General features: G+C 40.7%; 2 protein-coding genes across 2 annotated transcripts in view; one reads left to right on the top strand and one right to left on the bottom strand.

Moving 5' to 3' along the window:
- The window catches only part of LOC118106630 (collagen alpha-1(I) chain), a 688,934-nt gene that overhangs the window by 510,211 nt on the left and 155,190 nt on the right, over positions 1–23,533 (bottom strand).
- Positions 16,075–17,004, top strand: LOC118106026 (olfactory receptor 11A1-like). The gene has a single exon (XM_035154146.2). The coding sequence runs from the start codon at positions 16,084–16,086 to the stop codon at positions 17,002–17,004; it is 921 nt and encodes a 306-aa protein (XP_035010037.1). The 5' UTR covers positions 16,075–16,083.

The raw sequence follows: 23,533 nt of genomic DNA on the forward strand, positions 1-23,533 counted from the left end.
ACAGCCACCGCACTGCAGTGTGCAGGAGAAGCTGCCTGTGGTCGCTCCCCATCTCCTCGCATAATATGGCAAACAGTTTTTCAAATCGTTTTTGTGGCCAGTGCCTCTCTGTGGATTCAGCAGTGGACCGCAGTAACCAGCGGAGTCACGTCTTTGACCCTTTTCACAACGCCCGTTAGTTTTCCCACCATGGCCTCCTCATGTCCAGTGTATATCATGGGAAACCATGAATGTATTCAGAGTCTCAAAGATGGTCCCTGCTGTAGTGTCAGTGTAAAGGTTTGCAAAACAGAAAATATTCATGTATTTCTCCATCATATTCATATCTAACAAAAGCATAAAAGCAGCTCGCTCGCATTCTGCTCACAAGCTGCTTCAACACATCTTCAGCATTCACTGAGGATCCGACAGGGAAATCACGTTCAGTGGTTTAGCTGCTTTCTCACCAATCACCACTCCAACCATCTCTTTGGCGGCAGGCAGGATGAAATCTTCCCAATGCTGTGTGGCTTACCAGTTTGTGGCTTACCAGTTTGTGGCTTACCAGTTTGTGGCTTCCCAGTTTGTGGCTTCCCAGTTTGTGGCTTCCCAGTTTGTGGCTTCCCAGTTTTCTATCATCTTAGCTACGCGGTATGACGCCTCCACTGCCTTGACATTTTCACTCCCAGTGACACATGTGGATTTGATCGATTTCCTTTGGCTCAGATACTCTCTCAGCTTATTTTCAAAAGAGTCTTGCGCCTTGGATAAATATTGTCCATGTTTAGTTTGTAAATGGCGGCGCAGTTTACATGGGTTCAGGGCCTCGTTAGCTGGCATCTCAGAGCGTAGCACACACACCGGCTTCGGGTGGTCCTGTGAGCCAGCACTCGTGAATCCCAGCGACAGCTACTCACTTGAGTCTTTTTTGATTTGAATGATTCAGTTCGATTTTCTGATTCCTCTTCGCCCTGACAGCCTCTGCTCCATCTTGCTCGACCCAGCACATCTCAAAGTTCTCCCTCACCTGTCATTTGAAAGTCTTGTTCTTAGTCTTCCACACCAATCCAAGAAACACCAACAGCCAATCATATTTGCTGTAGTTCACCGTGCCCCTGGGGCTTATACGGAATTTTTAACGGAATTCCCTGAGTTTTTATCAAACCTAGTCCTAAAGACCGATAAAATTATTATTGTTGGTGACTTTAATATTCATGTTGACAATAATAAAGATAGCCTTAGCGTAGCATTTATTTCAGTACTAGACTCAATAGGTTTCAGTCAGTGTGTTCACCAACCTACTCATTGTTGTAACCACACACTTGACCTTGTATTATCATACGGTGTCAAAATCTAATAGTACTTCCACATAATCCGATTCTATCAGACCATAATTTAATAACCTTCGATTTCTCATTATCAGAATATATGCCACTAATAAAAAACTCCTTTTCTAGATGTCTACCTGATTGTGCTGGAGCTAAATTTAAGGAAATAATTCCGATTACATTTAAACCCGTATTATCCGTCGACACAACCAACAAATTCTTTAAAAACCCGAGCTCCACTGAGATCGACCATCTCGTCGATAGCTCTGTAAACTCATTACGATTAACATTAGACTCAATAGCGCCTCTAAAAAAGAAACGTGTAAAACATAGTAAATTAGCTCCGTGGTATAATTCCAAGACACATGAGTTAAAACAAGTATCAAGAAAACTAGAAAGGAAGTGGAGCTCCAGCAACCGTGCTGAATATCTCCTAGACTGGAAGAGTAGTGTTAAAGTTCATAAGAAGGTTCCACAAAGCAAGAGCTGCCTGCTCCTCAAAACTAAGAGAAGAGAATAAAAACATCCCCAGGTTTCTCTTCAGCTCTGGAGCTGACAGAGAGTCACACCTCCACCGAACCCAGTATCCCTCCATCCCTGAAGAGCAAAGTCTGATAAAATTCTAACGATTAGAAATCAAATCAAACATCTCCTGCCCTCATCTGGCACTAATACACCATCCAGAACAGAAATCTCAGAAACTGCTGAGAATCCTACCGATTGTTTAGACAGCTTCTCTCTGATCAGCCTTGATCAGCTGACCAGAATAATCTCATGTTCTAAACCAACAACTTGTATCTTAGATCCCATTCCTACAAAAGTACTTAAAGAAGTTCTGCCCCTAATTGATAGTTCGTTACTGAACACAATCAATCTGTCATTATCATCAGGATGTACCACAGTCCTTTAAACTAGCTGTAATCAAACCCCTTCTCAAACAACCACCCTGGACCCGGAGGTTTTCAACTACAGACCGATATCCAACCTCCCCTTCCTGTCTAAACTCCTGAGAAGGTTGTAGCCAATCAGCTGTGAGAGTTTCTCCAGGAAAGTAATGTGAAGACTTTCAGTCGGGGTTTAGAGCCAATCACAGCACGGAGACAGTCCTGGTTAAAGTCACTAATGAGTTTCTAGTAGCTTCAGATGTTTGTGTCTGTCCTCGTCCTGTTAGATGTTAGTTCTGCTGCTATAGGTCTAGAAGGTCGGGGACACATGACACTCGGAGCTTCTCTTCCCAGTTTCTCCTTCCTCTTCTCCATCGTTATCATATCAAAGATATTAATATCTCATCAATACATGTTACTGACTTGACTTCTTCCCCGGAGTCCCTTTGCCTTATCGTCCGCAGATCCACATCGTGGATTATGATGGTGGATCGAGAATCAGAGATCGTGATAATAAAGGTGGATCCTTTATCGTGCTGGTATCTGATACTGGTGGTGGACCACGACCGAGGTGGCAGCTGATGATGGATCCTAATGGCGGCAGTGGACAATGACTGTGGACTATAGTGGCATCCGATCTTGATGGTGGATCCTGATCGTGGACTATGATCACATCAACACTGCTTGATATATAATATTTCTCCTCAGATACTCGACCATTACTGACAATAATCCATCAGTTCATTGACCTTCAGCTACAAAGTGTTTATTCTAATCAAAGCTGTAAATACTCTGATCTCTCTGATGTTCTCTGTTCCACGGGACATCTGTTCACTTGTGTCCGTCCTGGGAGACGGATCCTCACGTGCGTGCCCGTATGTGTTTTAATAATCATTTCATAATTTTGGATTTGTGAGCTGCTGTGATTATATGAATATGTTGTTGTTTGTATCGAATTGTTTCTATATAGATATGGACGCTTTTTGTTTATTAACATTATTCAAAACAACTCAATAAAAAGAAAACATATAGCAACAAACACTAAGACAATAAAGATAATTTCTTATGTAAAGTATAAAGATCTTTTCTTCATTGTTTCTTTTGTAAATGACATTTCATTGAGCTGATGTTTTATCCAGAGCGACTCACAATCAGAGCATCAACCACGAGGAACAAACCAGAACAACAAGAATCAAGAAAGTACAAGTTCTTCAAGAAGCCAAACTACAAAGTGCTACATATAAGTGCTACTAAATATATATAAGTATTTTTATTTATTTTTATTTATCCGAGGTGTGGTCTGAAGAGAAGTGTCTTCAGTCTGGAGGAAGACGTGTGGACTTCCTGTCCTGATGTCCATGTGGAGCTGGTTCCACCGTTTAGGAGCCAGGACAGGAAACAGTGGTGATGTAGTTGAGTGACAGCTGTCCCTCACAGTGAGGGAGCACTATCCCTTTAAGGTCGGAGCAGACGCACATTAGGATCAGTCACATTTTACCGCTGCTTATTCAGGGACATCAATATTAATTCAGCAGATTTTTATGAAGATTGATAAAGTGGAGGAACAGTTCAAATCTCTGAGGACACACTGACATGTTGTCTGAAAACTGTTCAGCTCAGTAACAGACGATAATCGTGTTGCACTAATCAATCGCTGTCAGTGATTCATCTCGTCCACAGTCTGAAGAGAAAATGAATTTTAGAATGAATTCCATGTCTGAGGTAGAATCTTTGGTCTGTGTTAAAACACGAAGTGGGTTCTGATGACGTGGGACCGGTCTCGTGGGAAGTTCCTGTTGTTAAAGGCTCGTTGAGAAGTGCAGTCGTCTGCAGCTCGGTCTGTCGGCTGCTTGTTAAACAGGCGTTGATGTCTGAGTAAGTTCAGCTGCATGTTCACGTGGTGTTGACGCGATGTCGAGGAGCTTGTGTTGGTTCAGTGTCAGAATGAATGAAAACAAATGTGATGTTTGTGTTCAGTGAACCAAAGGATTTCAGTTTTTGGGGGATTAATGTTTTCGTTAATCTAAACTGTTTTTACACTGAAAACAAAAATGATGCTGAATTCAACGTCATCAACTTCATCTTACTTTGTGCTTGAGGCTTATTTACATGTGGGAACTTTGAGATACTTGTTGTTCATGTTGACTGCAGTGATTTACATGTTCATCCTGATTTCCAACACGTCTCTGATTGTCGTTATCTGTATGAACAGAAGTCTACATGAACCTATGTACGTGTTTCTGTGCAGCCTGTTTGTAAATGAACTGTATGGTAGCACAGGGTTGTTTCCTTTCCTCCTGCTTCAGATTCTCTCAGACGTTCACACTGTTTCTCGTCCTCTTTGTTTCCTGCAGATCTTCTGTGTTTATTCTTACGGAAGTGTAGAATTTACTAATTTAGCCGTCATGTCGTACGACAGATATCTGGCCATCTGTTGTCCTCTGCAGTACAACACACGTATGACGGTGAACAAAGCAGTTACCTTCATTATTGTGCTCTGGTTTTACTCTTTTGTGAAATTCCTGGTTACGCTATCGTTGAACATCCGTTTGCCTCTTTGTGGAAACGTCATAGACAGTTTGTATTGTCATAACTTCCTTGTGGTAAAGTTAGCGTGTTCCGACACCACAGTGAACAACATCTACGGACTGTTCGGTGTCGTTCTGACCGTCTTAGTTCCTCTGCTTCCGATCCTGTTCTCCTACATGAAGATTCTCAAAGTTTGTTTCTCTGGTTCCAAACAGACGAGACAGAAAGCCGTCAGTACCTGCGCCCCCCACCTGGTGTCGCTGCTCAACTTCTCTTTCGGCTGTTTGTTTGAGATCCTGCGCAGCAGGTTTGATATGAGCAGCGTCTCCACTGAGCTGCAGATCATCTTGTCTCTGTACTTTCTCATCATTCAGCCGCTGCTCAGTCCCATCATGTTCGGAATGCAGATGTCAAAAATACGACAAACGTATAAACGTCTGTTCTGTTCTGAGTCACGACGTTGTCTGGCCACGGAGAATCAGTGACAGCAGATAATTCACAACACCGCAGCAGATTAAGCACCTGACATGTTAGAGACGTGTTAATGTTTAAATATGAACTTTATGGAACACGTCAGGCAGCAGATGAGCTGGACGACGTCTGAGGCCTCACTTCTCAGTCAGGTGACGGAACATGTGTGTCCTGGGTTAAAGGTCATCTTCATGTATGTGAATATCTACTTGTTTGTGTTTACGTTTCATCTCTGAGAAGAGTAGGACAAATTATAGTCTTTATTTATTTTTCTATTTTCTATCTTTATTCTTTTGTTAGATGATACTGTAACAAAATGCCGGGTCCATCTTGAACTGTAATCTGTGATGATCATCTGTTGATTCATGAAGCTCTGAGCTTCAGGATCTTCTGTGTTTGGTGAATCTGAAGCCGTTTAACACAGCTTCTGATGTTGGAGACCTTCACAGCGTCTTCACGTCAGCTTCACTCACTACAGGTGGATTCAGAAACCTCTCGGACATGAAGAGGAGGGATGTGCGTCACCTCAGCAAAATGTTAATGTCACAGACAAAGTGTTGGAATTAATTCACCAATGTTCCAGTTGTTTCTATAAATAAATTGGAAATAAAACAACATTTAAAATTGTGTTTTCACTTTGTTATCATGGAGTTTTCACTTCAGACTGAGGAAGAAAAAATAACGTGAACAAAGTTCAGGTTTTAAAAACTCCCCGAATGATGTTTGTATGTTTGTAGTCCAAAAACATCATAATGTACAAAAATATCATGGTTATGAGATTATATAATAATATATTAATGACACATATGATAATCTAATGTTAATGATACATATGTATCATGTTTAATAACATGTTAATGACATGTTGACATGAACAGCATGTTGTGTACTTCACGTGACACGTATGACGTGTGTCTGTTGTAATAAAGCAGCAGTAATAAGTTCAGTCACTGCTTCGGTCTGCAGGAGACGTGTAGCGTGTTCGTTGAGTCACTTCACATGTATGTTGACTGAGTGACGAGTAAATACATGTTTTCTGTCGTGTATCTTTTTTAATAGTTAACAATGTTGTCAGAGTGAAGCTCAGTAAACATGAAAGTAACACGCGTGTTGTTCAGGGAGGTTTAGAACATGAGAGCGTTTGATAAACTGTTCTTTTATCAACTCAAACCAGAAACATGATCAATTCAACTTCATCATATTTTATCTTCAGCACTTATTTACATGTGGGAACTTTGAGATACTTGTTGTTCATGTTGACTGCAGTGATTTACATGTTCATCCTGATTTCCAACACGTCTCTGATTGTCGTTATCTGTATGAACAGAAGTCTACATGAACCTATGTACGTGTTTCTGTGCAGCCTGTTTGTAAATGAACTGTATGGTAGCACAGGGTTGTTTCCTTTCCTCCTGCTTCAGATTCTCTCAGACGTTCACACTGTTTCTCGTCCTCTTTGTTTCCTGCAGATCTTCTGTTTGTACACGTATGTGAATGTGGAGTTTTGTAATTTAGCCGTCATGTCGTACGACAGATATCTGGCCATCTGTTGTCCTCTGCAGTACAACACACGTATGATGGTGAACAAAGCAGTTACCTTCATTATTGTGCTCTGGGTGTATTCCTCTGTGAAGTTGTTAGTGACTATGTCGTTAACCATCCGTTTGCCTCTTTGTGGAAACGTCTTGGACAGTTTGTATTGTAATAACTACCTGATTGTGAAGTTAGCGTGTTCCGACACCACAGTGAACAACATCTACGGACTGTTCGGTGTTTTAATAACCGTCTTAGTTCCTCTGCTTCCGATCCTGTTCTCCTACACGAAGATTCTTCAAGTTTGTTTCTCTGGTTCCAAACAGACGAGACAGAAAGCCGTCAGTACCTGCGCCCCCCACCTGGTGTCGCTGCTCAACTTCTCTTTCGGCTGTTTGTTTGAAATAATGCAGAGCAGGTTTGATATGAGCACGTTTCCCTCTGAGCTCAGAATCCTCCTGTCTCTGTATTTTCTCATCATGCAGCCGCTGTTGAATCCTCTCATGTTTGGACTGCAGATGTCAACGATACGAAACGCCTGGAGACTCGTCGTCTGCGCTCAAACGTCGCAGGGATTTTGAACAAATTTAACAAATGTTTAAATGTTTTTTACATTTGTCCTGGAAACTGGACGCAAACGTGTTGATGAACGACGCTGATTTAAAATAAAACTCATTTACACTGCAATGTTTTTTATTGCATGATTCAGCCTCAGAGGTTGAATCAAAGGTTTCATGATCTTTAGCTTTAGCGCGTCTCTCATCCTGAAGCACTGACATGTTGAAGTTTTCTGCTGTGACTCAGTGTTTCAGTGTTAATCTCAGACTTCATAAAACATTACGTAAGGTTGTTGGAAAAACAAATAGAATACATCTCCCACAATGCATCTCTTCCCAACAGTAATCTTTTCCTGATGAAGTTTATTGGCCATGTGTCTTAGAAATGTGTATTAATCTATATATATAATATATATGTAGAATATATGTAAACTAGAACGTCCCTTTAACAACAGTCTCCTTATGAACACATTGGAATTCACTCGAGTGTTATTGGATCAAATCAAACTCATAAATATCAGTCTGATAGTTTTCATCATCGTTGTTTTATCTCACAAAAGGTAAAGAAAGAGATCATTGATTCCTGGATCCGCCCCCTGATCCAGATCTGCACCGAAATTGAACCAGTTCCTCTTTGACCCATAAACCTTCCTGCACAGGTTCACTGGACATTTCTCCAGTTTGTAACTGAGGCTGCAAACGATCAGACTAACGATAAGAAAACAATGAGACAAAGACATGAAACTAAACTTGTTTCAGACACTGGTTCAAATAAACGTCCTCGTGGTTCAAACATGATATCGTCAGAGGTGAAGACTGCAGCTTCTTCTTCTTCTTCTTCTTCTTCTTCTTCTTCTTCTTCTTCTTCTTCTTCTTCTTCTTCTCTTGTTTAATTCTGTCTCTACTTCCTGTGTTTGTTTCAAAAGTCTAAACTATCCAAACAAGTGTTTTCACTGCAAACCAACAGAACCAGGTTCAGTTTGATCCAGACCCAGAACACCGTTTCTGCTCTGAGGAACCTTTCACATTCTGTATATGTATATATAAGTTATTATGTATTAATGTACATTCATAAACTGATTTAATAATGTTTTCATGACAGCCTGAACTGAGCATCGACACAGTGACACAAGGAATTCCTCTTTTTTCTAGAAACACTGGGACAAAAGCCTGTATGTGTTTTAATAATCATTTCATAATTTTGGATTTGTGAGCTGCTGTGATTATATGAATATGTTGTTGTTTGTATCGAATTGTTTCTATATAGATATGGACGCTTTTTGTTTATTAACATTATTCAAAACAACTCAATAAAAAGAAAACATATAGCAACAAACACTAAGACAATAAAGATAATTTCTTATGTAAAGTATAAACATCTTTTCTTCATTGTTTCTTTTGTAAATGACATTTCATTGAGCTGATGTTTTATCCAGAGCGACTCACAATCAGAGCATCAACCACGAGGAACAAACCAGAACAACAAGAATCAAGAAAGTACAAGTTCTTCAAGAAGCCAAACTACAAAGTGCTACATATAAGTGCTACTAAATATATATAAGTATTTTTATTTATTTTTATTTATCCGAGGTGTGGTCTGAAGAGAAGTGTCTTCAGTCTGGAGGAAGACGTGTGGACTTCCTGTCCTGATGTCCATGTGGAGCTGGTTCCACCGTTTAGGAGCCAGGACAGGAAACAGTGGTGATGTAGTTGAGTGACAGCTGTCCCTCACAGTGAGGGAGCACTATCCCTTTAAGGTCGGAGCAGACGCACATTAGGATCAGTCACATTTTACCGCTGCTTATTCAGGGACATCAATATTAATTCAGCAGATTTTTATGAAGATTGATAAAGTGGAGGAACAGTTCAAATCTCTGAGGACACACTGACATGTTGTCTGAAAACTGTTCAGCTCAGTAACAGACGATAATCGTGTTGCACTAATCAATCGCTGTCAGTGATTCATCTCGTCCACAGTCTGAAGAGAAAATGAATTTTAGAATGAATTCCATGTCTGAGGTAGAATCTTTGGTCTGTGTTAAAACACGAAGTGGGTTCTGATGACGTGGGACCGGTCTCGTGGGAAGTTCCTGTTGTTAAAGGCTCGTTGAGAAGTGCAGTCGTCTGCAGCTCGGTCTGTCGGCTGCTTGTTAAACAGGCGTTGATGTCTGAGTAAGTTCAGCTGCATGTTCACGTGGTGTTGACGCGATGTCGAGGAGCTTGTGTTGGTTCAGTGTCAGAATGAATGAAAACAAATGTGATGTTTGTGTTCAGTGAACCAAAGGATTTCAGTTTTTTGGGGGATTAATGTTTTCAATATTTCTAAACTGTTTTTACACTGAAAACAAAAATGATGCTGAATTCAACGTCATCAACTTCATCTTACTTTGTTCTTGAGGCTTATTTACATGTGGGAACTTTGAGATACTTGTTGTTCATGTTGACTGCAGTGATTTACATGTTCATCCTGATTTCCAACACGTCTCTGATTGTCGTTATCTGTATGAACAGAAGTCTACATGAACCTATGTACGTGTTTCTGTGCAGCCTGTTTGTAAATGAACTGTATGGTAGCACAGGGTTGTTTCCTTTCCTCCTGCTTCAGATTCTCTCAGACGTTCACACTGTTTCTCGTCCTCTTTGTTTCCTGCAGATCTTCTCTTTGTACACGTATGTACACATCGAGTTTTGTAATTTAGCCGTCATGTCGTACGACAGATATCTGGCCATCTGTTGTCCTCTGCAGTACAACACACGTATGACGGTGAACAAAGCAGTTACCTTCATTATTGTGCTCTGGTTTTACTCTTTTGTGAAATTCCTGGTTACGCTATCGTTGAACATCCGTTTGCCTCTTTGTGGAAACGTCATAGACAGTTTGTATTGTCATAACTTCCTTGTGGTAAAGTTAGCGTGTTCCGACACCACAGTGAACAACATCTACGGACTGTTCGGTGTCGTTCTGACCGTCTTAGTTCCTCTGCTTCCGATCCTGTTCTCCTACATGAAGATTCTCAAAGTTTGTTTCTCTGGTTCCAAACAGACGAGACAGAAAGCCGTCAGTACCTGCGCCCCCCACCTGGTGTCGCTGCTCAACTTCTCTTTCGGCTGTTTGTTTGAGATCCTGCGCAGCAGGTTTGATATGAGCAGCGTCTCCACTGAGCTGCAGATCATCTTGTCTCTGTACTTTCTCATCATTCAGCCGCTGCTCAGTCCCATCATGTTCGAATGCAGATGTCAAAATACGACAAACGTATAAACGTCTGTTCTGTTCTGAGTCACGACGTTGTCTGGCCACGGAGAATCAGTGACAGCAGATAATTCACAACACCGCAGCAGATTAAGCACCTGACATGTTAGAGACGTGTTAATGTTTAAATATGAACTTTATGGAACACGTCAGGCAGCAGATGAGCTGGACGACGTCTGAGGCCTCACTTCTCAGTCAGGTGACGGAACATGTGTGTCCTGGGTTAAGGAGGTCATCTTCATGTATGTGAATATCTACTTGTTTGTGTTTACGTTTCATCTCTGAGAAGAGTAGGACAAATTATAGTCTTTATTTATTTTTCTATTTTCTATCTTTATTCTTTTGTTAGATGATACTGTAACAAAATGCCGGGTCCATCTTGAACTGTAATCTGTGATGATCATCTGTTGATTCATGAAGCTCTGAGCTTCAGGATCTTCTGTGTTTGGGAATCTGAAGCCGTTTAACACAGCTTCTGATGTTGAAGACCTTCACAGCGTCTTCACGTCAGCTTCACTCACTACAGGTGGATTCAGAAACCTCTCGGACATGAAGAGGAGGGATGCGCGTCACCTCAGCAAAATGTTAATGTCACAGACAAAGTGTTGGAATTAATTCACCAATGTTCCAGTTGTTTCTATAAATAAATTGGAAATAAAACAACATTTAAAATTGTGTTTTCACTTTGTTATCATGGAGTTTTCACTTCAGACTGAGGAAGAAAAATAACGTGAACAAAGTTCAGGTTTTAAAACTCCCGAATGATGTTTGTATGTTTGTAGTCCAAAAACATCATAATGTACAAAAATATCATGGTTATGAGATTATATAATAATATATTAATGACACATATGATAATCTAATGTTAATGATACATATGTATCATGTTTAATAACATGTTAATGACATGTTGACATGAACAGCATGTTGTGTACTTCACGTGACACGTATGACGGGGTCTGTTGTAATAAAGCAGCAGTAATAAGTTCAGTCACTGCTTCGGTCTGCAGGAGACGTGTAGCGTGTTCGTTGAGTCACTTCACATGTATGTTGACTGAGTGACGAGTAAATACATGTTTTCTGTCGTGTATCTTTTTTAATAGTTAACAATGTTGTCAGAGTGAAGCTCAGTAAACATGAAAGTAACACGCGTGTTGTTCAGGGAGGTTTAGAACATGAGAGCGTTTGATAAACTGTTCTTTTATCAACTCAAACCAGAAACATGATCAATTCAACTTCATCATATTTTATCTTCAGCACTTATTTACATGTGGGAACTTTGAGATACTTGTTGTTCATGTTGACTGCAGTGATTTACATGTTCATCCTGATTTCCAACACGTCTCTGATTGTCGTTATCTGTATGAACAGAAGTCTACATGAACCTATGTACGTGTTTCTGTGCAGCCTGTTTGTAAATGAACTGTATGGTAGCACAGGGTTGTTTCCTTTCCTCCTGCTTCAGATTCTCTCAGACGTTCACACTGTTTCTCGTCCTCTTTGTTTCCTGCAGATCTTCTGTTTGTACACGTATGTGAATGTGGAGTTTTGTAATTTAGCCGTCATGTCGTACGACAGATATCTGGCCATCTGTTGTCCTCTGCAGTACAACACACGTATGACGGTGAACAAAGCAGTTACCTTCATTATTGTGCTCTGGGTGTATTCCTCTGTGAAGTGCTTAGTTACTTTATCGTTGAACATCCGTTTGCCTCTTTGTGGAAACGTCTTGGACAGTTTGTATTGTAATAACTACCTGATTGTGAAGTTAGCGTGTTCCGACACCACAGTGAACAACATCTACGGACTGTTCGGTGTTTTAATAACCGTCTTAGTTCCTCTGCTTCCGATCCTGTTCTCCTACACGAAGATTCTTCAAGTTTGTTTCTCTGGTTCCAAACAGACGAGACAGAAAGCCGTCAGTACCTGCGCCCCCCACCTGGTGTCGCTGCTCAACTTCTCTTTCGGCTGTTTGTTTGAGACTCTTCAGAGCAGGTTTGATATGAGCACGTTTCCCTCTGAGCTCAGAATCCTCCTGTCTCTGTATTTTCTCATCATGCAGCCGCTGTTGAATCCTCTCATGTTTGGACTGCAGATGTCAACATATGAAACGCCTGGAGACTGGGCCGTCTGCCTCAAACGTCAGGGATTTTGAACAAATTTAACAAATGTTTAAATGTTTTTTACATTTGTCCTGGAAACTGGACGCAAACGTGTTGATGAACGACGCTGATTTAAAATAAAACTCATTTACACTGCAATGTTTTTTATTGCATGATTCAGCCTCAGAGGTTGAATCAAAGGTTTCATGATCTTTAGCTTTAGCGCGTCTCTCATCCTGAAGCACTGACATGTTGAAGTTTTCTGCTGTGACTCAGTGTTTCAGTGTTAATCTCAGACTTCATAAAACATTACGTAAGGTTGTTGGAAAAACAAATAGAATACATCTCCCACAATGCATCTCTTCCCAACAGTAATCTTTTCCTGATGAAGTTTATTGGCCATGTGTCTTAGAAATGTATATTAATCTATATATATAATATATATGTAGAATATATGTAAACTAGAACGTCCCTTTAACAACAGTCTCCTTATGAACACATTGGAATTCACTCGAGTGTTATTGGATTGAATATGTTGTTGTTTGTATCGAATTGTTTCTATATAGATATGGATGCTTTTTGTTTATTAACATTATTCAAAACAACTCAATAAAAAGAAAACATATAGCAACAAACACTAAGACAATAAAGATAATTTCTTATGTAAAGTATAAAGATCTTTTCTTCATTGTTTCTTTTGTAAATGACATTTCATTGAGCTGATGTTTTATCCAGAGCGACTCACAATCAGAGCATCAACCACGAGGAACAAACCAGAACAACAAGAATCAAGAAAGTACAAGTTCTTCAAGAAGCCAAACTACAAAGTGCAACATATAAGTGCTACTAAATATATATAAGTATTTTTATTTATTTTTATTTATCCGAGGTGTGGTCTGAAGAGAAGTGTCTTCAGTCTGGAGGAAGATGTGAGGACTTCCTGTCCTGATGTCCATGTGGAGCTGGTTCCACCGTTTAGGAGCCAGGACAGGAAACAGTGGTGATGTTGTTGAGTGACAGCTGTCCCTCACAGTGAGGGAGCAGCTGATTGGTCGATGCAGAGCGGAGTGAACGGGCTGGGGTGTGAGGTTTGACCATGTCCTGGATGTAGACTGGACCCGATCCGTTCACAGCACGGTACCAAGTACTAGTGTAGAAACGGATGAGGGCAGCTACTGGTAACCAGTGAAGGGAGCGGAGTGGTGCCAGTGAACTCAGGTTAAAGACCAGTGGAGCTGCTGCTTCCTGGATGAGCTGCAGAGGTCGGATGGCAGCAGCAGGTAGACCTGCCAGGAGGGGGGGCAGTAGTCTAGGTGTGAGATGACAAGAGCCTGGACCAGAACCTGGACCAGAGCCTGGACCAGAGCCTGGACATGAACCTGCGCCTCCTTCTGAGTGAGAAGGGGGCGTATTCTCCTGATGTTGTACAGCATGAATCTACAGGAACGTGTTGTTACAGTAATGTTGGCAGTGAGGGAGAGTTGACTGTCGAGTGTCACACCCAGGTTCCTAGCAGTCTGAGTGGGGGGGCTAACACGGAGTTGTCAAAGGTAATAGTCAGGTCGTGGGTGGGGGGGTCTTTCCCTGGAAGGAAAAGTAGTTCAGTCTTGTCAAGGTTAAGTTTCAGGTGGTGTGCAGACATCCACTGAGAGATGTCAGTCAGAGATTCGTGCTGCTGCCTGTGTTTCAGAATGAGGAAAGAGAGGATTAGTTGGGTGTCATCAGCGTAGCTGTGGTAGGAAAAGCCATGTGAGTGAATGAGAGAGTTGGTGTACAGAGAGAAGAGGAGGGGACCCAGGACCGAACAAATAAATGTTTTATATCATCAAACACTGAAACGGATTCGTCTGTGAAAGACTCGTATTAGATGATTGTTCTCAACTAATCTCTCTTTACCACAATCGATCAATCACGTTCAGTTTGTCTCACAGATGTTCACAAGGAGCAACTTCCTCTGTTCTTCACTCAACTAGAGTCAAACTTCATGATCAGTGAATAAAGCTCAGTCCCATGTGAGGATCCTCTCCCAGGACACAAGTCCAACAGATGCTGATGGAACTGAACACATCAACACAACAACACATCAACACATCAACACAACAACACATCAACACAACAACAGGATTCACTACCTGAGAAGAACCAGTTTGTAACTTCATGTTTAAAGTGTTTCTACAGAATGTGTGATGGAGATGAAGGAGCAGAGGAACTGAGGACTTCCTGATGGTAGAAGATGTGAGGAGACATGTTGTGATCACAGTCCTGGATCAGCTGACACCATCAGGGTCTGGATCCACCATCAGGATCTATGATGTGGATCCACCACAGGGGTCTGGATCCACCATCAGGATCTATGATGTGGATCCACCATCAGGATCTATGATGTGGATCCACCACAGGGGTCTGGATCCACCATCAGGATCTATGATGTGGCTGCAGCTGTGATCCTGGAGCTACAAACGATCAGCTCAGATCTCACACGTCACATCAGCAGTTTCCTTCTTCATGTCCGTCCTGTCGTTGTTAATGTTCCTTTGTACCAATGTGTTGTGGATTGTACCTTTTTCTATCGTTCCATAAATAAAGTGTTTTATCTTTTGATCAGCTGACGACGTCAGGTCTCGTTCATCTCTGATGATGAACTAATGAACTTGATTTTATAAATTGTAAATCAGCAGAAATCTGGTTCTCTGTTTTCAGTCTGAACCGTTTCGTTCATCTCCAGTTGAATGTTGCTCCTCTCAAACACAAACAGTGAAACTTCCTGTTGTTCCAGCTCCAGACGACACTTTGTCTAATCTCCTTTCAGATCCACAGCTGACGTGTTCCACCTCCAGGTGTTGGCCTGCAGGCGACTCAAAGCCTCTGGTCAAACTGTAACTGAGAGCAGCAGCTTTTCCTGGTCCACAGAATCTGTTTGTAGAGTTTAGTTCAAACATGAAGATTCATTTATGCTCAACGTTAGAAACAGAAACAGGCCGAGCCCTTCATTGACTTTGTGCTTTCATCTGGAGATGTATGTCTACATTTATGTGTATATACATATATACTGTATGTATATATATAAAACCCTTTGTAGGTTATAGTTATTTTAGCTGAAGTGTGTTTGTGAAATTGACATAAATCCTGTTTTGACCTTTCAGGTCATCTTCTTTTCTTCAGGTTCACAGATTCCTGATGAATCGTTCTGATTGTCTCACAATATGTTGATAATCACTCGGTATCGTGATCATATTGTATCACAGGTCATGTGATCCCCCCCTCATGCTGTATGCACTGTAAAGTGCTGTGTATTCCTACGAGTACAGACCAATCAGATTGAACTGGGAGGTTTCCTGTGATGAGGTGACCAGTTAAAAGCAGCAGCAGAGGAGGAGGCTGCCGTCGTTCATCTTCTCTGACTCAGCTCAGGAATCGACAGAGACATGTAAAATCCTCCTGTGATTCATCATGAACTCTTCACGAGTTTCTTATTTCACTCTGGCTGCTTATGACTCTGGACTGTTGAGACACTTGTTCTTCATCGCTCTCATCTGTTTGTATGTTGTGATCCTTTGTGCCAACGTGCTGCTGATTGTCGTTATCTGTATGAACAGAAGTCTACATGAACCTATGTACGTGTTTCTGTGCAGCCTGTTTGTAAATGAACTGTATGGTAGCACAGGGTTGTTTCCTTTGCTCCTGCTTCAGATTCTCTCAGACGTTCACACTGTTTCTCGTCCTCTTTGTTTCCTGCAGATCTTCTCTTTGTACACGTATGCGAATGTGGAGTTTTGTAATTTAGCCGTCATGTCGTACGACAGATATCTGGCCATCTGTTGTCCTCTGCAGTACAACACACGTATGACGGTGAACAGAGTGGCCCTGCTCATCGCTCTGATCTGGTTGTTCCCGTTTCTGGAAGTTGCCGTGATGATTTGTCTGAGTGCACCGTTGCAGTTGTGTGGAAACATCATCAACAAAGTTTACTGTGATAATTACAATGTGGTCAAACTTGCCTGTTCTGACACCTCAGTCAACAACATCTACGGAATCATTTACTCCACAATCATCGTGGGTGGAGTCATCTTTTCAGTCTTTTTCACGTACGTGAAGATTTTAAAAATCTGTCTCTCTGGTTCTAAGCAGACGAGACAAAAAGCCTTTAGCACGTGCACGCCTCACCTGGTGTCGCTGCTCAACTTCTGTTTCGGTGGCATGTTCGAGGTTTTTCAGAGCAGGTTCAACATGCGCAGCGTTCCTAACGCGCTGCGAGTCTTTTTATCCTTATACTGGATCACGTGTCAGCCGCTCTTCAACCCCGTCATCTACGGACTGAACTTGACCAAAATACGCATCTTATGTAAAAGTCTGCTTGTTGGTAAAATGTAACTTTAATGGTAAATCTAGGTCTGAATGAAATATCTGAAGATGTTTTTATTAAGTGTTGATTTCAGTGAAGATGATGTAGAGCTGGTTTGATATGGTGTGATGATTATAACTGAGGATGAAGATGAACACTATAACTCACAGGACAGCTGTCATCGCTCTTTGTTCCTCTCATGTTTCACTGATGTTAAACCTGCTCCTCACATGTGACTCTGACAGTTTGACTCCTGATGATCAGAAGTGGCTCCTTGTTTAGATCCATGACACAAACTGGGATTCATGAATATGAGACAATACAAATGAAACTTCATTGATTGGTGGATTTTATTGTAGAAACAAATATTGTTTATAAGTATAGATTTCTTCTATTGAAAAAAAAAAGAATTCTGCCGTAGATAAAAACTTTCTTTGCTGTAATTGTTGGAAACATTTAGTTTTTAAATTCTCTAAACAAGTTTATGACTTAGAGGTTTAATCAGCTCCATGTATTTTGGTTTTATGTCAAATATTCTCAGATTTTTGTTCCTGTTATTATTATTACAAGTTTAAATAAAGGACAAAATATAAACATGAGTGAATGTGTCGATCGCATAAACTTGCAAGAAACAAAATCTATTGTGAAACGATTTCATATGAATAAATGTGTGAAGATGGTTCGGCCCATCAGAGTCTAATTTCTCTCTTTTTAAATTTCTCATAAAAGAAAAAGAATATGATTTCACATCTCTCGGATGTTTTCTAATCATCACACTTAGAACTGATCTTTATAAAAACCTGATGAATTCATATTTATGTTCCTGGATCAACAAACAACTTAAAACACTGCGTCACTATTGTTGATGTTTGTTGTCGGGTCGAATGATTCAAGACAAATGGTGCTTCCTGCAAACAGCTGTTTAGACTCCGCCCCCTTTATACCACACACCTTTGATGTTGATGGACAGGATTTAAAGGTACAGCCTCTTTGAGGAGAACCTCAGAGTTCCACTTCCTGTTCTTTGCTGATGAAGTGGTTCTGTTCTTCAGTTTGTAGCCAAGTATGTCTGCTATCTGCTATCTGCTATCTGCTATCTGCTAACAGCTAACAGCTAACAGCTATCTGCTATCTGCTGTCTGCTAACAGCTATCTGCTATCTGCTATCTGCTATCTGCTAACAGCTATCTGCTGTCTGCTATCTGCTATCTGCTATCTGCTAACAGCTGTCTGCTGTCTGCTAACAGCTATCTGCTATCTGCTAACAGCTATCTGCTGTCTGCTATCTGCTATCTGCTATCTGCTAACAGCTATCTGCTGTCTGCTATCTGCTATCTGCTAACAGCTAACAGCTATCTGCTGTCTGCTATCTGCTAACAGCTATCTGCTAACAGCTATCTGCTGTCTGCTATCTGCTATCTGCTAACAGCTGTCTGCTTCTGATCTGCTAACAACTAACAGCTAACAGCTAACAGCTAACAGCTATCTGCTGTCTGCTATCTGCTATCTGCTATCTGCTAACAGCTATCTGCTGTCTGCTATCTGCTATCTGCTAACAGCTATCTGCTGTCTGCTATCTGCTAACAGCTATCTGCTATCTGCTATCAGCTATCTGCTATCTGCTATCTGCTATCTGCTATCTGCTATCTGCTATCTGCTATCTGCTATCTGCTATCTGCTATCTGCTAACTGCTATCTGCTGTCTGCTATCTGCTAACAGCTATCTGCTAACAGCTATCTGCTATCTGCTAACAGCTATCTGCTATCTGCTAACAGCTATCTGCTAACAGCTATCTGCTATCTGCTAACAGCTATCTGCTATCTGCTATCAGCTATCTGCTAACAGCTAACAGCTATCTGCTGTCTGCTATCTGCTAACAGCTATCTGCTATCTGCTAACAGCTATCTGCTGTCTGCTATCTGCTAACAGCTATCTGCTAACAGCTGTCTGCTATCTGCTAACAGCTATCTGCTATCTGCTATCTGCTAACAGCTATCTGCTAACAGCTAACAGCTATCTGCTGTCTGCTATCTGTTAACAGCTATCTGCTGTCTGCTATCTGCTATCAGCTATCTGCTGTCTGCTATCTGCTAACAGCTATCTGCTGTCTGCTATCTGCTAACAGCTATCTGCTAACAGCTATCTGCTATCTGCTATCTGCTAACAGCTATCTGCTAACAGCTAACTGCTATTTGCTAACTGCTAACAACTAACAGCTAACAGCTAACTGCTAACAGCTATCTGCTGTCAGCTATCTGCTATCTGCTAACAGCTAACTGCTATTTGCTAACTGCTAACAATTAACAGCTATCTCTTAACAGAAACAGCTATCTGCTAACAGCTAACTGCTATTTGCTAACTGCTAACAATTAACAGCTATCTCTTAACAGAAACAGCTATCTGCTAACAGCTAACTGCTATTTGCTAACTGCTAACAATTAACAGCTATCTCTTAACAGAAACATCTATCTGCTAACAGCTAACAAGCAGCTGCTAGCTAAATTCAGACATCAGTATTATCACCTGCTTTTTAAAAACATTCTCACAATATTAAAGCAGAGTTAAAATATTTATTATCAACAGAGTTCAGATGATTCACAGGATGAACAAAGTCTGTGTTTAAAAAACATAAAAGATAAAAGATAAAAACATATAAACATAGAAACATAAAATATAAAACTTAAAACGTAGAAACATAAATTTAAAAAGATTAAAGATAAAAGATTAAAGATAAAAAACGATGAGGGTAAAGTTCGTTTCACGTTTTTCCAATAACAACATTTTTACATGTGATGCGTATCTTAGTGATTTTCAGTCCGTACATGATGGGGTTAAACAGCGGCTGACACGTGAGCCAGTACAATGATAAGAAAATACGCAACATATTTGGCACATGTTTCATATCAAATCGATTTTGTGCAATTTCAAAGAAACAGCCACAGGAGAAGTTGAGCAGCGACACCAGGTGGGGGGTGACGGTAGTGACGGCTTTTTGTCTCGTCTGTTTGGAACCAGAGAGACAAACTTTTATAATCCTCATGTACGAGTAAAAGATGAAAAGAACCAGGAGAACAGTGGTGAGAGTATAAAATATTCCATAAAGATTATTGACTGAGGTGTCAGAGCAGGAGAGTTTGACCACAGAATAATTATCACAGTAAACTTTGTGAATCCTGTTTCCACACAGCTGCAGAGAAAAGCTCAGAGAAACCAAAACCAAAATGGAAGCAAATGGATAAAACCACGATAACGCGATGAGCAGGGCGACTCTACTGGAGGTCATACGTGTGTTGTACTGCAGAGGACAACAGATGGCCAGATATCTGTCGTACGACATGACGCACAAACTACTGAACTGTACACTGGCATACGTGTACAAACAGAAGATCTGCAGGAAACAAAGAGGACGAGAAACAGTGTGAACGTCTGAGAGAATCTGAAGCAGGAGGAAAGGAAACAACCCTGTGCTACCATACAGTTCATTTACAAACAGGCTGCACAGAAACACGTACATAGGTTCATGTAGACTTCTGTTCATACAGATAACGACAATCAGAGACGTGTTGGAAATCAGGATGAACATGTAAATCACTGCAGTCAACATGAACAACAAGTATCTCAAAGTTCCCACATGTAAATAAGCCTCAAGCACAAAGTAAGATGAAGTTGATGACGTTGAATTCAGCATCATTTTTGTTTTCAGTGTAAAAACAGTTAACATTAATCCCCCAAAAAACTGAAATCCTTTGGTTCACTGAACACAAACATCACATTTGTTTTCATTCATTCTGACACTGAACCAACACAAGCTCCTCGACATCGCGTCAACACCACGTGAACATGCAGCTGAACTTACTCAGACAACTGACTAACCAACCTACATACAGATAACTGACTAACCAACCTACATACAGATAACTGACTAACCAACCTACATACAGATAACTACAATCAGCAGCACGTTGGCACAAAGGAACACAACACACAGAGACAACACCAGCACAACAAGCATGTGTTTGAAATGTGCAGTGTGGAGTTTATCATCATGAATCAAACTGATGATTTGAATTAATGATTCACATGAAGAATAAACGTTATAAACTCAAACCTGCAGGAAAGTTTTTAAACTGTTCTTTACAAAGACGACAAATATTTCAAAGTAATTTCATGAGGTTCAGTGTAAACAAAGTTCATTAATGAAGCATCAACACAGAACAGGATTCGCTGAGTGAAGGCTCAGCTCTTTTTATAACCGACTCCTCTGGTAAACAAGCTTCGCACACAACTTCACAACTGCTCCAAATAAAAGCATCAGTTACAAAACAAAGGCTGTGCTTTTACTTTGAAGACAAATTGCCAAACAGGAAGTGATTCTACAAGTGGCAGTGTGTGTATTGTATTATGTTTTATTGTTTTACCAATAAAATATGAATATTTGATGATTTGTTCGCTTTTTGAATAAACTATCAATAAAAATCAGTCAGATTTTAAAATATGATATTTTAAGGAGACTCTCTTTTCCCCTGTTAATAGTTTTTTTAGTAGTTTGACTCTTGAGGGTTAAGAACAGAGGACGTCTCACCTTGTTAAAGCAAATTCAATTAAATTTGATTGATTGATTGATTGATATATTAAAGTGTTTTAACAGAATTAAACTAATCACAGTTTTAAACCCAAAAGATTTAAAGGAACTTTTTATGTTCACTGGAAAAAGAAAATTGTTCTTAAATTAAAAAAATTCTATTAGTGACACAAATTTTTATTTTTATTTTACAAAAATATTAATTTGAGTCTGGAGCTATTTCCAAAATGAGAATTCATAAAATGACAGAATGGATGAAAAACATTTTAAAACTGGAGCAACATGTCGGGATCAAAGGAACATCAGACTGGTTTAAATCATATTTATCACACAGATTTCAGTTTGTTCATGTGAACACTGACTCCTCCATGCACACACAAGTTAGTCATGGAGTTCCACAGGGTTCTGTCCTTGGACCGATGCTCTTCAGCTTATATCTGCTCCCTTTAGGCAACATCATCAGAAAGCACCTCGTACACTTCCACTGTTACGCAGACGACACCCAGCTGTGTCTTAAAATTCAGATTGTAATCTTAAATTACGCCCAGAAATTTAAACTAAGTAACTATTTCAATATTTTCAGCCTTAATGAAAATGCCAGCATTGATGACCTGCTAATTGGATTTAGAAAATGTCAGATCAATCCACTGTGTGATGAAGGTTTGATAGTTTGCTGATAGTTGTGGAGAGGACTGTGGTTCTGAGGTGTTTATCCTCTGGTGAATATCCTGTAGCTGTGACGTGCCCTGATCTGAAGGTTTAAAGAGGTGGAGCAGAGTCTGAGCTCAGTGATTCGGAGCCGGGCTTCAGAAGAACTGTCATGAAGGCAGCGGTGAGTTTCAGGCTCTGTCACAGTTGTTTTCTCGAGAATCTGTTTTGTGGAGTTTCACTGAATTCAGTCCACGTGAAGAGAATCATGATAAACGCCACCATTGTTTCTTATTTCACTCTGGCTGCTTATCTGGACTCTGGACTGTTGAGATACTTGTTCTTCATGCTGGTCCTGTCGTTGTACTTGTTGATCCTTTGTGCCAACGTGCTGCTGATTGTCGTTATCTGTATGAACAGAAGTCTACATGAACCTATGTACGTGTTTCTGTGCAGCCTGTTTGTAAATGAACTGTATGGTAGCACAGGGTTGTTTCCTTTGCTCCTGGTTCAGATTCTCTCAGACGTTCACACTGTTTCTCGTCCTCTTTGTTTCCTGCAGATCTTCTGTCTTTATTCTTACGCTTGTGTGGAATTTTTTAATTTAGCCGTCATGTCTTATGACCGATACCTGGCCATCTGTTGTCCTCTGCAGTACAACACACGTATGACACATAGAAAGGTCACAGTGCTCATTACTCTCACATGGTTATCGGCCTCTGTTGTATGTTTTATTCCATTAGCATTGACTGCCCCTTTACATCTGTGTGGAAACATCATCAACAAGGTTTACTGTGATAATTATTATATCGTCAAACTGTCGTGTTCTGACACCTCAGTCAACAACGTCTACGGACTCGCTGCCACCTCTTTTACAATCGTATCTCCTGTGTCTCTGATATTTTTCTCCTACATGAGGATTCTAAAGGTTTGTTTCTCTGGTTCCAAACAGACGAGACAAAAAGCCGTCAGCACCTGCACCCCCCACCTCCTCTCTCTGCTCAACTTCTCCTTCGGGGCTTGTTTTGAAATCATGCAGAGCAGATTTAACATGAACAACATCCCCAACCTGTTGAGAATCATTTTATCTTTGTACTGGCTCACATGTCAGCCGCTCTTCAACCCCTTAATGTACGGACTCAACATGTCGAGGATCCGCATCATCTGTAAAAATCTCATCTTTGCTTCAACTGTCTTTTCTCCTTTAAATATGTTGTGATGCTTAAACACGGCCGGAGGGAGACGAAGCTAAACGGAGCGCTGGGATTGTTTCACTTCTGGAAATGAAGGAAACAATGATAAACAACTTTTATCAAACTGACAAATC

The sequence above is a fragment of the Hippoglossus stenolepis genome, chromosome 4 (genome assembly GCF_022539355.2).
Source record: "Hippoglossus stenolepis isolate QCI-W04-F060 chromosome 4, HSTE1.2, whole genome shotgun sequence".
In the NCBI taxonomy this organism is placed as follows: Eukaryota; Metazoa; Chordata; class Actinopteri; order Pleuronectiformes; family Pleuronectidae; genus Hippoglossus; species Hippoglossus stenolepis.

What these genes read in the sequence shown, in the direction of transcription:
- LOC118106026 (XM_035154146.2), top strand. Translation starts at nt 16,084, where the DNA reads ATGAACTCTTCACGAGTTTCTTATTTCACTCTGGCTGCTTATGACTCT.